Below are 15,620 nucleotides of genomic sequence, written 5' to 3'. Positions count from 1 at the left end.
AATATTTGGGAAACACATTTCATTCGCAAAAGTTCTCAGAAAATGAAATTTGATCCAGATAATAATTTTTTTTAGTATTTGAGAATTTGAATTATTTGCCAAAGTTTTTTTTCAAAATATACTTGAGAAATCTATGGCCAAACGAGTCATAAAAGTTTACCCCGCGGTTTTAGCTTACCGAGGATTTGATATTAGCTAGAAAGTAGCGGAGAACACAAATTAAGATAGAAAGTTTATAGATAGTATTAGTGTGTTGTCTTGCTATCCATCCATACTAGTAGTCAAAGTATTATTTTGTAGTTTGTTGTCCTTCAGTTTGGTTACTATATGTTATTTTTTGTACTTTGATAACGCATACTTTCCTTGTAGTTACTATTCATATTACTTTGTTATGTTTTTGCTTTCGTTTGATTTTTTTTTTTGAACTATTTTTTCTTAAATTAATTGTGTATCAGAAATAATTTCTTTACTTTTAAGATAGAAAGAAGGTATATCAGGGGCGGACCTACATTTTTTTTTGGTGCTTCGGCACCCCGTAAACTCGATGCGGAATAGGTATAATTACATAGAAAATATACAAAAATAGATATAAAAAATATAAAAACACCCATTAAATCAAAAAGTTGGCTGGGTGCACTGCATTAAGATTGATCTTAAGGTTCTTCATTGAAAGGGACATCCCGGGTTCGAACCTCGTTGAGACAATTTTTTACTTTTTTTCAGCTTTTTAATTTTTTAAGCACCTATAATCCTTAAATCCTGAGTCCGCCACTGGGTATTTATATATATATATACTATAAGTTAGTTAATTAGATAATATTCAGTGGAATAATAGTGATGGTTTATGAATAGAAATTATACAAAAGCTTGGTAGCTTTACACTATATTAATGATAATTCCTCATGAAAATGAGACATCAATTGAGAGCAATCGCATGTGAATACTTAAAAACATTAAAATATAAAAAAGTAAAGTGAGATTCATTTTAAAAAACAATTACTTACTATTTTAACAGAAAATATTAAAATTATCACCACCACTTAACACTATAATGATAAATCCTCATGAAAATGAGACATCAAATGACAGCAATTGCATGTGAGGACCAAAACATAAAATATAAAAAGTAAACTTAGATTTAATCTAAAAGGGCAATTAACTATTTTAAACTAAATAAATATTACTCCTATCAAACTTTACTATTTTAACGTTGATTAGTTGGTCCATGTGCCATAAACCAAATCATCATTATAAATATATTTTTAGATTTGTTCAAAATTCAACATTAAATAAATAAAATATATAGCTGTCCCTGTAATGGTGGCTAGTTATAATTTTACAATTTTTAATAACAAATTGAGTGTGAAAATTTCACCTTCTTTTACTTTTCATGAATCATTATTCAACAATAGGTCAAAATTAAATTATCAATATTCCTAGCTTTGTAATGTTATGGGACCACCAACATGGGTTGTGGTGCAGTGGTAAGACTGCTTCACCCTTAATCAAAGGTCTCGAGTTCGAACTCTGAGTATGGAGAAAATTCTGTTGGGAGCACTATTCCCTTAATGGACCCTGCAACCCGAATTAATCGAAGCTCTACTGCGGACACCGAACGCCGAATGGTAAAAAAAAAAAGTTATGGGACCCATGTCAAGCATGATCAAAATTTAAAATAAAAAAAATATCAAAGATCCCCTTTAAACTTTAGCCCTCTAACGACATAATGTTGTATGCATGATCAAAATTTCAATATTGATATATACTTCCTCCCATTTTACTCGTCCCAAATTTTTTAGTCTAGTGTCCTATTTTACTTGTCCTTTTTTACTTATCAAAATAAGACATTTTTTTTTCATATTTTACCCTTTGCATTAATTTTTTTTTTAAATTAAAATATAAACATCATTTAATAGGGGTACTATGATAAACTAATCATATTATTTATTATTTTTTAATAATTGTGCCATCCTAATTTGGGACGTGTAAAATGGGACGGAAGGAGTAGTTGAAAAGAAAAATTGCATATAAGATATAGTAATAGTTAAGTATTTTGGATTTTCATAAGAACTTCACTCGAAACGATAATATTATATTATGTTAAAATATTTTAAAATTAATATAACTCAACAATTAATATCAAAATTCATAATATGGTAAGACGAGTATGAAATAACAGAATATCGCTATGAGATTCAGTTAGTGTTCTTGTTTTTATGAATAGGGGTGGGCATTACGCTTGTTCGGTTTGTTTATTTAATCTTGATTCGATTTTTTGTTTTTCAAAATGATGAAAATGACAACCATAACCAAATCAAAATAAATTTGGTTTGGTTTGATTTCTACAAATTCGATTTGATTATGTCGGGTTTTTATTTTGATTTTGAAGATTAAAGTAGTGAGTCTTTCTTTGTCATGACTGAACATTTAAAATTGGTGATTTTTCTAGAAAATATTTTTTTTCAGACCTATTTTTCATTCTCAAATATAAATAACTCAACACGCATTAAATGAAATAAAATAACCGTGAGTTTAACATAATATATAACTGCAGTCGAAAACTCGATACTCGATGTCTCGTCTCCTTGAGGCATCGCTGAAAGCCTGAAACAAGTCAACAACCAATGTTAAAATAAACACTTAGGATTAGAGACATAACTCGCAAGACGTTTGACAGTTTGTTTACTTATTAAATTAACCAAAATTAAATTTTGATTTGTTTTTTTGATTTTTTCAATTTGAATCAAAGTATGCTCAACTCTGTTTATGGGCGATTTACTACCTTTATATTGATTTATCATCGATAATCTTACTAGTTTAATTTGTTGACTATCCAGACCTTTCATCTTATTGGTGAGGATTGAATTCCTCGACTTGTAATCCCCTTGTTCATTTTTTCTTCTCCTATATTAATTCGGACTGGCCATGCTTAAGAAGGCTCATTAAAGAGAATACTCCCTCCGTCCCATTTTAGTTGGGCACATTTTGCTTGACACATTAATAAAGAAAATCATAAATTAAATAATGAATTTTATTATTTTATCTTTTACCCATATTAATAATATACATTAGATATATGGATGAATATCGGAATTGTGATTGTAATTGTATGGGTAAAATGAAAAAATAATTAATTTTATCTTAATTTAATAAGTGATCAACTAATATGAAATATTTATTTTTAATAAAATAATCAATTAAAATGGGAGGAAAAATACTTAAATTCAGGTTTAAGATCTTTTATTCAGGATGAACGTTTCTGTCCGTTCCATTACAATCTTCATTAAATACAACCCCCTCCGTCTTAAATTACAATAAAAAGGAAAATTAGGTCATTCTTTTTTAAATGGAGGGAATAAGACAATAGTATTCTCTCTGTTTCAAATTACCCGTTCCAATTTGAAATGATACAGCGATTAAGAAAATAATGATTGATAATGTAATTTTATCATTTTATCCCTATTAATTGCGTCATGTTGTTACTTTCAATGTTGATAGAGTTATTATATGACTGATACCAAGACACTTTTTGCATGGATAATTAGAATTATAGAATTATCAAAGTCTTTGCAACATTTTTAAAGATTTGATAATTCAATGTTAGTAACAAAAAGTAATCAATTACTAAGAATATAGTGAAAAAAATATTATCTTATTTTGATTAATAAAAAAAGACAAGCAAAATTAGAATTCAAATTAAAAAATTTGGGATCAATAATTTGAGACGGAGAAAGTATGTATTACCACAAGAGTAATTCTATAGCCAAGAAGAGAAAAACACTAATCTAAACAAACACTCATGCAAACAAAATTTTACTACTTTTTTTACTTAATTTCAAACTTTTTTTTTTTAAAGTCAAAATAGTAACTGTCACAAAAAAAAAAAAAAAAGTACAAGTAATTAATAAAAGTATTTGGAAAGTGAGAAAGCAATTTTGGGGGCATATGTGTAATTTTAAGGCCGCCATGTATGACCTGTCTCCATAACAACATTCCAATTCCATCACCCGTCAAAATAATCAGATACACTTAATCCCCTGCATCCGCGCTGCACTCTATATTTTCTCCTCCCTAATTCCCACCCTATCCAAACAACCCCTTAGCTTTCTACTCCCGTCGCAATTTATCTATCTGATCTAATTTGACATGATACAGAATCAAATAAAAAAAATTAAGGAAAGTGTGATCCAAAATAAGTCTAAGTTATTTGTATGACTATAATTTATTTCATTAGGCATAAAATAGATATTTTAAAACTACAGATTATAATGTTACTAAAGATAGAAATAGATCATTTTTTTTTCTTAATTGAGTAAAAATGAAAGTGATTCATGAAAATTGAGTTAAAAGAAATACGTATATTGGTCCAAAATAGAAAGCATTCTGAGTTATATGAAAGTTGCACATAAGCCTTACATAACTTAGACCTACTGTCTACTGGTGAGTCTCAAATTATTTTTTCAGTGTTATTCATGACGAGTCTCAAAACTGTCTTTAAATAACCTGTTCATAACAACATCCCAAGTCTTTCGCTATCAAACATTAGTGAGCCCCAAACCATTTTACTAGTGTCAGTTTAGAATGAGTCTCAAAATTGCCTTTTAAAACATTGTTTCTTTAACAACATTCCAAGTCTATTCACTAGTTAAAAGTTCGTGAGCCCCAAATTATTTTGCTAGCGTCAGTTTAGAACGAGTCTCAAAATTATCTTTTAAAACACTGTCTATATAATAGCATTCCAAGTCTATCATTAATCAAACATTCGTGAGCCCTAGATCATTTTGGTAGTGCCCATTCAAGATGAATCTCAAAACGCCCCAAATCATTTTGGTAAAATATCCGTCCAAGATGAATCTCAAAACGCCCCAAACCATTTTGCTAGTGCCTCGTTCAGAACGAATCTCAAAACTGTCTTCTAAAACGCCGTGTTACATAACAACATTCCAAATCTATCATTAGTCAAACATTAGTGAGCTCCAAACCATTACGAATCTCAAAACTCCCCAACTATTTTGCTAGTGCCTCGTCCAGAACGAATCTCATCAAAACCGTCTTTTCAAACACTGTGTTACATAACAATATTCCAAATCTATCATTAGTCAAACATTAGTGATCTCCAAACCATTACGAATCTCAAAACTCCCCAACCATTTTGCTAGTGCCTCGTCCAGAACGAATCTCATCAAAACCAGCTTTTCAAACATTGTGTTACATAACAACATTCCAAATCTATCATTCGTCAAATATTAGTAAGCTCCAAACCATTTTTGCTAGCATCGGTGCATGACGAATCTCAAAACTCTCCAACCATTTTGCTAGTGCCTCATCCAAAACGAATCTTATCAAAGCTGCCTTTTAAAACACCTTATTAATTAACAACATTCCAAGTCTACAGCAAGTCAAAAATTCTGACCATTATTTCAGTTTTTCCCTTGTATCCGCGAAACACCCTATATTTTCTCCTCCCGTACCTCCCCCCTCGCCCACTCCCCCTCACCCCCTTTCTCTCTCTACATTTTTGGGGCCAAAAGAGGAAGCATTGTGAGCTGTACGAAAGCTGTTAGTTTCCTCTTTCAAACCGATCAAGGTTACTCTTCCTTTGTCTTCATGTTGATACGTATTTTTTGTTTGTTTTTAGTTAACTGTTCAGTTTTTGTGACTTGGATTTACCAGATCTGATGCAGTTGAAGTTTGAATTTATGAAGTTTTTTGTTTGATTTTGTTTGCGAAATGAGTTGTATCTGACTTTAATTGATGATTTTTTTTGATGATTTTAGAGAAAATAGGATTTTGATTGTCGGTTTACGTGAATCAAATTTATCATTGTACTGGAAGTGAAATGAGTTTTCTTTGAAGTTTTTTTGTTTGATTATGTTTGCGAAATGAGTTGTATGTTACTTTAATTGATGATTTTACTGGAATTGATAATTGATGATTTAACTGGAATTGATGATTTTTGGAAGTAAGTTGAGAAAATAGGATTTTGAGTGTCGGTTTACGTGAATTAAATTGATCATTGTACTGGAAGTGAAATGAGTTTTCCAGTAAAATGACTTCAATTGATGATTTTATTGGTACTGATTAGTTTTTGTGTGATATAGGGCTTTGATTGCTAGTTTATGTAGCTTAAATTGATCGTTTTACTGTAATTGATGAGATTTGGTGTTATTTATGGCTGTAAGTTGAGAGGATAGGGCTTTGATTGCTTGTTATTGATTGTTTGAAGTCAAGTAATGAGTTTTTGTGTGATTTGATTTGTTGTGTTACTAGAATTGGTGATTTGTCGTGTGACTTTAGTAGTAAATTGAGAAAAATCGGGCTTTGATTTCTCGTTTATGTGAATTTGATTATTTTTTTTGAATTAATGTGTGACTGTGTTTTAGGCATAAATGATCCATATAATCTATTTGTTTATCGGGAATTGATTTCTCGTTTGTGTGACTTTAGTTTATCGGTTTACTTGAATTAATGTTTTTTTTGTGTGATTCGATTTATTGTGTTACTAGAATTGGTGATTTTATCAGTAAATTGAGAATAATAAGGCTTTGATTTCTCATTTATGTGAATTTGATTTTTTTTATTTTTGTGTGTGATTTTTGGCTGTAAGCGTAGATAACAGGGCTTTGATTTCTGGTGTATGTGACTTGAGTTGATCGTTTTGCTGCAATTGATGAGTTCGTGTGTGATTTTTTGCAGTAATTTAAGATAATAGTGTTTTGATTGCTGGTTTATGCGACTCAATTGATCGTTTTACTTGAATTCGTGATTTTTGTCGGTCAGTTGAGGAAAAAGATAGCTGCTTTATGTGACTTTAAGTGATCGTCTTACTGGAATTGATGATTTTTTTGTTTGATTTTGGCAGTAAGTTGAGGAGAGAGGTGATTGCTGTTTCTTGTGAAGAGATGGCAAACCGAAGAGAGGATGAGAGGAATGAAAGAACTATACGGAATCTGCTCAAGCTTCCCGACAATCGGCGTTGTATAAACTGTAATAGTTTGGTAAGTTTGATCTATCCTGTCTGTTATTTTAAAAAAATAAATCCTGTCGATTATATGGATCATTTATGCACTCTGTTCTGCTCTATTTAATGCTGTCCCATTTTAGGCAGGGAGGGTCAAAGTTCCTAACATTGTTGTGAACTCGAATATAGACTCTTCTCTGTCTTTTGGAAATAAAATTTACATCTTCAACTCCTTTGCTTTCACTGCTTTAAACTAAGTTGCTTTCACTGCTTTAAACTAACTTCAACTCCTTTGCAGTACTTTCTTCTTATCCCTAAGACTGTTGATTCTTGAAGGATCATTAGGTTGAGGGGTTAAGAAAATTTATCCCACTATCCCAGCATAATATCCCACATAAGAAAATACAATGTTTGAGGGATTAAGAAAAATAATGCCAGCGTTAAATCCCACATAAGAATATGCGCTTTTTGGTTTGAGAAATTAGGAAAAATAATCCTGCTGGGTTTGGTTGGCAATTTAAATAATTTCTACATTAAGTTGTACGAGAATCTATGCATTACTTTATGCGGGATAGAATATGGAATAACCGAATAAGAATCTGCTCATTCACAATATGAATATTAAAGCATTTAAAATTTCCTTAAAGTATTACATAACATTCCATGTAAAATTACTTCTATAACAATCTCTATGTTTTTTCTTAACCATATAACAATCTCTTTATTGATAGTCAATGCTCCAATAATCCTTCCATTCTAGTTACACATAATTCACATGTGAACCAAATGACCTGTTAATGCTTTGTTTATGTAATTTTTCATATTCGACTTCACCGGTTATTGGCCTTTATCAATGATGAAGACACTGTTTCTTCTACTGCTGATGATATATCTTTTGTCATTCAATGCACACAAACACTTCAACTTGTCTCCACGGAGTCAATTAAACACTCCACTGAGTGGATTGAACACTACTTACAAAATGATGATCTATCTAAACACCTCAAATTTATGTGCCACATTAGCATGGGGTGTCCACGAGACACCATGAGGACAAGTTGAAGTGTCTAGATGTGCATTTGACGAGTTTAAGTAGACATGGTTTGCATGTGGAAAATGCAAGCCCTTTTTCCAGCATGCTTATCTTAAGATGAAACAGTGCCTTTACCGATGATGAGAGAATTGTCATATTGATTTTGGTTTGAATTTCTTGTCTGTGTACGACATACATATTTAAGATAAGAAACCCATTTATTAACTAGATATATCCAGTGTCATTGTAGATAAAGGCTGCTCCATCTCCTTTCCTTTTGTTTGATTAGTTGTATTACTGGAAATAATTCTGTGGTAAATTAATTTTATGCGGATATAGTGCTAGTTTTAATTGCAATAGTAATAATGCAAGGTAAGGCTGGATACAATAGACCCTTGTGGTCCGGCCCTTTCCCAGACCCCACACATAGCGGGAGCTTAATGCTACACCAGCCTACCCTTTTAGTAATAATCCTTGCATTAACATTACCTATAAAAAATACTCCCCACACATAGCGGGAGCTTAATGCACCACCAGGCTACCCTTTTAGTAATAATCCCTGCATTAACATTACCTATAAAAAATACTCCTGGCATTAGTTATGTTGCAATTGGAACATTATTTTATACTGTATTCATTGCGTCGTAACACTACAACTATTAGCAATACATGCATTAGAACACATAAATGTCAAAATTTCCCTTTAAACTATTACGCTTACATTTAATGATTTTATCATTAAAAGAAAGTTTCATAATATTATGTTCAATAGATGATTGCAAGATCTATTTATTCATGTAACGTTTTTGTATACGACATACCTCTTTCTAAATTTCCTCTTTAAAATATCTTGTCCTTAATAAAAATAAAAGCTATAATGATAATTATGTAGCTCAATAGTTTTAAGTTGAAAAGGTAGCCCGGTGCACTAAAGCGCCCGCTATGCGCAAGGTACGGGGAAGGACCCCACCACAAGGGTGTATTGTATGCAGCCTTACCTTACATTTCTGCGCGAGGCTGTTTCCAAGGCTTGAACCCGTGACCTTCTGTCACATGGCAACAACTTTACCAATTACTCCAAGGCTCCTCTTCAATATTTTAAAGTTAAATTAAGCAAAATTTAGTTATGAATGTTAATAAAACCGATATTAGATTAAGTGATTTAATTTAGGCTAAAGGTATTATTGGAAACAAGTTTTTATCCTATTTAAATCAAAGAATTGTTTTAAATGATGCACCGTGTACCTAGAATTTAATAGGATGAACTTAACAACTATAATAAATACAGTAACCTAACAATCCATTGCTTATTATTCACTATATTTTTGACAAGAAAAATACAAAAAGATTCTACTGATTATTATTGATGATATTACAATCTTTCTATTATAATTCTTGTATAACTTTGCCGTAAATTAAGTGACTTGTTAATGTATAAACCGTAGAGGCTCATGTGTCATTTCTTGGATGTTTTTTCTTTGCTTCCATTGATAGCCTCTGTTATACATGTCTGAATTTAGTTGCATAGCAGGTTTCTTTAAATATCATCAACAGTCTTCTTATCTAATGAAATAACACAGATGTATGGTAATATATCTTATACTTTTCTGTCTAACAGGGGCCGCAATATGTTTGCACTAATTTCTGGACATTTGTTTGCACAACATGCAGCGGTTTACAGTAAGTGCTGTAATTCATAAAATGCTGCAACCATCATTCCTGGGTGTTGCTTAAATTGTTTCCTAGTAGTAGAAACTCCTTTAACTTTCGTCCATTGGCAGTCGGGAGTTCACCCATAGAGTGAAGTCAGTATCCATGGCTAAATTTACCTCACAAGAAGTTAGTGCTCTTCAAGGAGGAGGAAATGCGGTATGCATGGTCATTTTGCTACAAGCGCCACACTGTCATGTTCCTATTCCTTTCATCGCTCATTGCCTGACTCCTTTATCTTTTTGCTTTTGCGGCTTATTTGGGTTCATTTACACAGAGTGCAAAGGAAATATATTTGAAGGAATGGGACCCACAGCGTAATTCTCTTCCAGATGGAAGGTTTGTGAACTTAATGAAATGTATATATATTTGATACTTATTATTGGCACAAAATGCCGTTCTAATAGTCTGTGTGTTCAGTAATGTAGAGAGGCTTCGTGATTTTATTAAGCATGTGTATGTGGATAGAAGATACTCCGGTGAAAGGAGCTTTGAGAAGCCACCAAGGGGAAAGATGGTGCATATTCTATCCTGCTCATCCTCAATTTTGACTTTCATAAAAGCTCATGATGCTTCTTACGGGAGAAGAATTTCCATGATGGCCTCACTTAAGCATATCTTCTTGTTCTAAAACCTTTGACACCCACTAGTTGAACACGTTCCTTTTATTTCATATTATATTTGATATCTGCAGGCTGAAGCTGAGAAGACAGATACCTACCAGGGTGGCTCCCGAAGCCCACCAAATGAGGAAATATATGAGCGTCGATATAGCGACAGGCCTAGTCCCGGTGGGAGAAGTAGTGGTGGTAGAAGTCCTGGATATGATCAAAGAAGCCCTGCCCGTGCTGAAGTAATCAATGACTGGCGAAGGGAGGATAGGTTTGGGAATGGAAGGAGATCTGATGACGGTCGGACTTCTGATGGTGGATCCAAGTTTGAAAGCATGTCACCTGACCGGACAAGCGACCTCGACACATCCAGTCCCCCAATGGTACGGCCTGTTAGAGAGATTCTTGGAGATAGTGTATCTCCCCTTCGAGTTATTGAACCTCCAAAAACCAATGGTGGTAGGTCTGCTGCTGATGGTTCCATGCAAACTCAGGTGTGGATTATTATATCCTATACAACAAGCATTTGGTATTTGACTTTTTTAGATGATGGTATTAAGCTTTGTTTCTCATTATCTAGTTACACAGCCATTATGATCCCGGTTTGTTCCCATAAGACATCCTATGATATCTATTTCTTTTTGGATGATGGTAGCTTTGATTTTTGATATAGTTACACAACAACAACAACAACAACATACCCAGTGTAGTTCCACAAAGTGGGGTCTGGGGGAGGGTAGAGTGTATGGAGATCTTATCTTTACCTCGGAGGTGAGGTGGATAAGCTGTTTGCGATAGACTCCCGGCTAAAGGCAAAAAGGTCAAGAAAAAGACTGATGGAAGTACAAGAGACAATAGATAGTAAAAAAACCAACAACAGATAGTAGTAGAACAGTACTTCAAGAAGGTAATACTACAATCGAACTATACAAAACAATAGATAGTAGCAAAAATCAAAGAACAGGAAATTACAAGATATAGTTATAGTTACACATCTTTTGGAAACGTTTTACTATTAGAGTGAGTAAATATCTGGAGAATGATAGCATCGATATTTTACAAAAAGCTCTTTCTCGATTCTTCTCAAAAATTTTTATCTAACAAATACTTATGAAATATGTGCATCTGGATTTTTCACATACCTCTTAGCATTTTCAAACTGTGTGAGCTTTACCTGAAATGTCTCACTACTGTTCATTTAACCAAAGGTGCGGAATATGCGCCACATTACTTACCAGTATACTCTTTCTTTTATGGCGTTGCCATTGCTTGCCAATTTAATAAGCTGCTAAATAATTTTTATGTGTATGGTGCAGCGGACTGCATCTTCCAGTAGTTTGGCGTCCTCCAACGGGAACCCTGTTGAACTTAAGACCGAAACCTCATTAATCGATTTTGATGATGTTCCTGAACCCCCAGCTTCTGCACCAGCAGCACAAATACAACAATCTGTTACGGTCATGCCCGCTGCACAACCAACAAAATCTGCTGCTGATAACTGGGCGAATTTTGATTCATTTGCAGAGGTTAAAGCATCTCCAGCTCCTTCAAACACCAATCTTCTAGAAACTGTACTCTCAGAGTTGTCAGCTCCTGCAACTGCAACTGCTCCTTCTGGAAGTCCTGGTGGCAGTGCAGCTCCATTCACTCCTTTCAGTAGTTTTGCTCCTGGAGCTGCAACTATGGACAACTCAGCAGCATTTCCTCTAGGTGGTGCTCCGGCTGCATCCACTGGACCGACATCAACACTGCCGGTTAGTGGTGGTAATGCCTTGGCAAATACTCCCGGTGGACAATGGTCGAATATGCAACCTCAGCAGACTTCCTTGTTTCCTATGGGTGGCGCACAGGCTATATCACCACTTTCTACTCCAGCTGCTGGTGGACCTTCTGCCAATCAGGTAGCTTTTAGTGCTGCATTGTCGTTGACGCCAACTCACTGTATCCTTGTGTTTCAGTACTGATCATTGTGAATCACGATCTTTGCTATTTCAGCAATGGAATTCTTCAGTTGCCCCAAGCATACTGGGTTTTCCTAGTTCTGCGACTGCACAAGCTCCTCAAGCTGTACACCCTGTCCTTCCGGAAGCCAATTCTGTAGAAATCAAATCTAGCGGAAGAAAAGAACTGCCTGCGGTAAGTTCTTTTCTATGGTTTTATCATGTTTTGGACTCTAGTACACATGATATATTTAGAAGATTTGTTTAGCCTAAATTATGAACATTTATCTAGGTTAAGTTCTTTTCTCTCTTTAATAGATCGATACATTTAAAAAATTCCTGTAGTCTTGAGGAATATACATTTCTCTGCAGGATTTGTTTGCTGTAAATTATTCTTCAGTCCCTGGAGTTTTTCCAGGCTGGCATACTGGTCCACAGCATGGCTATGGATTCGCGATGCAGTACAACATGTCAATGGTATCTGTGCTGACCCTAAGTTTTTATGCTCAACTCTGCTATTTTATTGTCACAAGTATGCTTAACTTGCTGGCCCCTTGTTCATGTACTGTTTTTTTTTCAGGCTCCAAATGCTTTACCACAACCATCAAAATCATCAAATCCTTTTGATGCCATAAATGAACCAACTTCACAAGCTCCAACGGTATGTGAAAATAATGTCACCTTAGTTTGAGTGATTTGTTTCGTCACAATTTATGATGCACAAGGCATTCATTCATATTAAAAGAGAATCAAGGGACCGTCTTCTTCCACTGGACCCCCAGCCCCCACTAGAAAAAAGAGAAGAAAGGAAGTACCAAAGATTTTTCTTGTTGTAAATGAGAGGGTAGTAACAGGGATATGTTTGGTTTTATGCCTTTTGGATTTTACTGATGATAAGCTGATTGATGTTAAAGACATTTCAATTTGTGTTGACTTGTAAGAAAAGGATGTGAGCATTAAAATCAGATGTAGAGTGGGATATTGATAGCTTATGATGATATTAGTTGATTATCATATGCACTTGAGCTTCATCTTTAGATGAATATCATAAAAAGTTTTTTTTTTCTGCAGCAAACTTGATCATGTTTTAGTTTAGAAGTTTTTTACTTGTTCTATTAATTCTCAACAAAAAAAGAAAAACTTATGTGATAAGTTGGCGAATACTAATTGCTGCAACAACCGCAAAACCTTTGTGCTCGGCCCTAAAGAGGATGAGATAAAGCTTTCTTTTAGTGAGAAATATGTTAATTGGCATAGTTTTTTAATGTCTCTTGATCTCGTTGGGATTTTCATTTTTCAGTTTCCATCAATGGCATCATTACAAGGTGCACTACCAAACATGGCAGCTCCAACTGGATTGCTGCATACATCCAGCCTCGGTGCCCCAACTTCTCATCCTCTGGGAATGCCTCAGCAAGCACCATCTTATGCGTCAGCGGTTCCACCAGGTAGTATCAGTTATCCCCTGTATTAGATCTCTGGTCAATTTTTCGGATGCTGATGAAATCTTAATTTTTAGGTTCATACATGGGGCATCAAGTAGCTGGTAGCATGCCACAAAGGTACTTTGGTGATTGCTATTCCATTTTTACACTCTGCACCAACCAATATTGGTTTAGCTATCTTACCGTTTCTCCAGCAGCCATTTCCCTATGTAGGTACTTGGCAGGACATAGCAAATTAAGTGTTAATCTTATATGATATTAAATCTGGAAGTAGACTGAGGGCGTGTTCGGTGAAAATGTTTTCCGATTTTCTAATGTTCGGTTGGTCAAAAAGTTTTTTTCTCTTTGAAAATAAGTTGCTTAATAACAAGGAAACTGATCCTTGAAGGAAGTAGGATAAACCAGTTTACAAGTGGCATTCCATATTGTGTCCTCCCCACCCTCCAACCCACCTCATCTTCACCCCACCCCTGTAGCCCTCCATTCCCAATATCTCACACGCCACCATCCCTGTAGCCCTCCATTCCCACTATCTCACACGCCACTATCCAACCCCCACCCTCATTGTATTCGTCTAGATTATATAGATAAATGATTTTAGGATAATATTTTTTACATACATACAGAACACAAGAAAATAAGTAAGAAAATCCACTTATTTTCCTAGAGAATATATTCTAAGAGAACATTTTACATGGAAAACATTTTCCTTCGTACGTAACACACCCTGAAACTCGTTGGCGTTGTATTGTGTATACTTGTTTCCACCATACATCTATAATCTGAAATTCATTTTTGTAGCCTTTTTAGCAAGGTGGCCTTCTTTAACAGCTTAATTTTCAACTTATCCTTCTCAAGAAGGCGTACTTTCATTATTTGAAGAATCCATAAATTCTAGAGGTAATACTGAAGGAATGCTTTTCAATTTGCAGACCGCCAGGAATAGCAAATTTTGGCTTTGATGGGGTTGCTTTTGGAGGTCAAAACTCGAATCAGCAGTCGGGTGGACTATATTCAGCACCCCCTACCCAGAACACCTTCTCTTCTTCCGGAGGAAACCCATTCGGCTAAAGAAAATTTGTTCATAATGTGCTTGAATTCTCAATTCGAGTCAGGAAATTTTCGTAGCTGTTTGTTGTAGAATATTTTATGCTCGAGGCGTTTCCAAGGGTTATATGCATCGTCACCGAGCATCGGATCCACTGTACTGCTGCCAAAAGGAAGTGTGCTGGAAGGAACTAAAGGATTTATCAATGAATGGGAACCTTCATTGTGAGACATATCTATCATGTGCATTTTGCTTGCTGCACCTAAAATGTGTATTATTCTTTTTTTGTCCCCTTATTTTCTTTTTATTATTTATTAACCTTCTTTTTTAATCCCCTGTTTTCATTGCCAGCCTTGAAATTATAGTGTTTTTACATATTTTTGTTTTTTGCTAGTATTGTTGTGGTCAATGTAGAATTTCAGCTGTATTGTACAGTTTTGTATTACTTGTACAATAGGATTTTATGTAATATCTAAATTCTTTGTTCCTTTTGGCCTTCTAAAATTGGAAAAAACTTTGCTGTTTTGATATGCTTTACTACAGCCGAAGGTATATTAAAACGGCCTCTCTACTTTCACAAGATACAGGTAAGGTTGCGTATAATACCACCTTCTTCAGACTCCATTTGTAGGATTATACGGGAAATGATGTTTGTTGTTTATTAGAAGGTGCAAAAATGCGAACAAATGATGCTCGTAAAATCTTGCATCATACAGCTCCATTCCGGAAGCAGGACCTTCCCTTCTCTTTGACCAATATCCTCGAGGAGGTTACAGTTCCTAAGTCTTGGAAACACTCTTTTGCAGATATGTAAGGTAAGATTCCTTATACTAGATTTTTGTGGTTCGATCCTTCTCCGGACTTTGCGTATA

The 15,620-nt window shown here is 34.4% G+C and overlaps 1 protein-coding gene across 2 annotated transcripts; it reads left to right on the top strand.

The window, feature by feature from the left end:
* Positions 1-5,401: 5,401 nt before the first annotated feature.
* LOC107852611 (probable ADP-ribosylation factor GTPase-activating protein AGD14) lies at positions 5,402-15,273 on the top strand. Of its 2 annotated transcripts, none has more exons than XM_016697642.2 (14): positions 5,402-5,587; positions 6,863-6,998; positions 9,613-9,674; positions 9,776-9,863; positions 9,982-10,043; positions 10,125-10,221; positions 10,399-10,809; positions 11,632-12,216; positions 12,311-12,451; positions 12,628-12,732; positions 12,836-12,916; positions 13,556-13,703; positions 13,775-13,817; positions 14,633-15,273. In XM_016697642.2, the coding sequence occupies exons 2-14, from the start codon at positions 6,903-6,905 to the stop codon at positions 14,769-14,771; spliced, it is 2,058 nt and encodes a 685-aa protein (XP_016553128.1). In that variant the 5' UTR covers positions 5,402-5,587; positions 6,863-6,902; the 3' UTR covers positions 14,772-15,273. The 2 variants fall into 2 exon arrangements, with proteins under 2 accessions (XP_016553128.1, XP_047252488.1); XM_047396532.1 differs by lacking the exon at positions 5,402-5,587 and adding an exon at positions 5,969-6,775.
* The last annotated feature ends 347 nt before the right edge of the window (positions 15,274-15,620 follow it).

This window comes from Capsicum annuum, chromosome 9, assembly GCF_002878395.1.
Source record: "Capsicum annuum cultivar UCD-10X-F1 chromosome 9, UCD10Xv1.1, whole genome shotgun sequence".
NCBI classification, from domain to species: Eukaryota; Viridiplantae; Streptophyta; class Magnoliopsida; order Solanales; family Solanaceae; genus Capsicum; species Capsicum annuum.
Note: the sequence above shows the minus strand (reverse complement) of the source record. Positions and strands in the feature narration are given on the sequence as shown.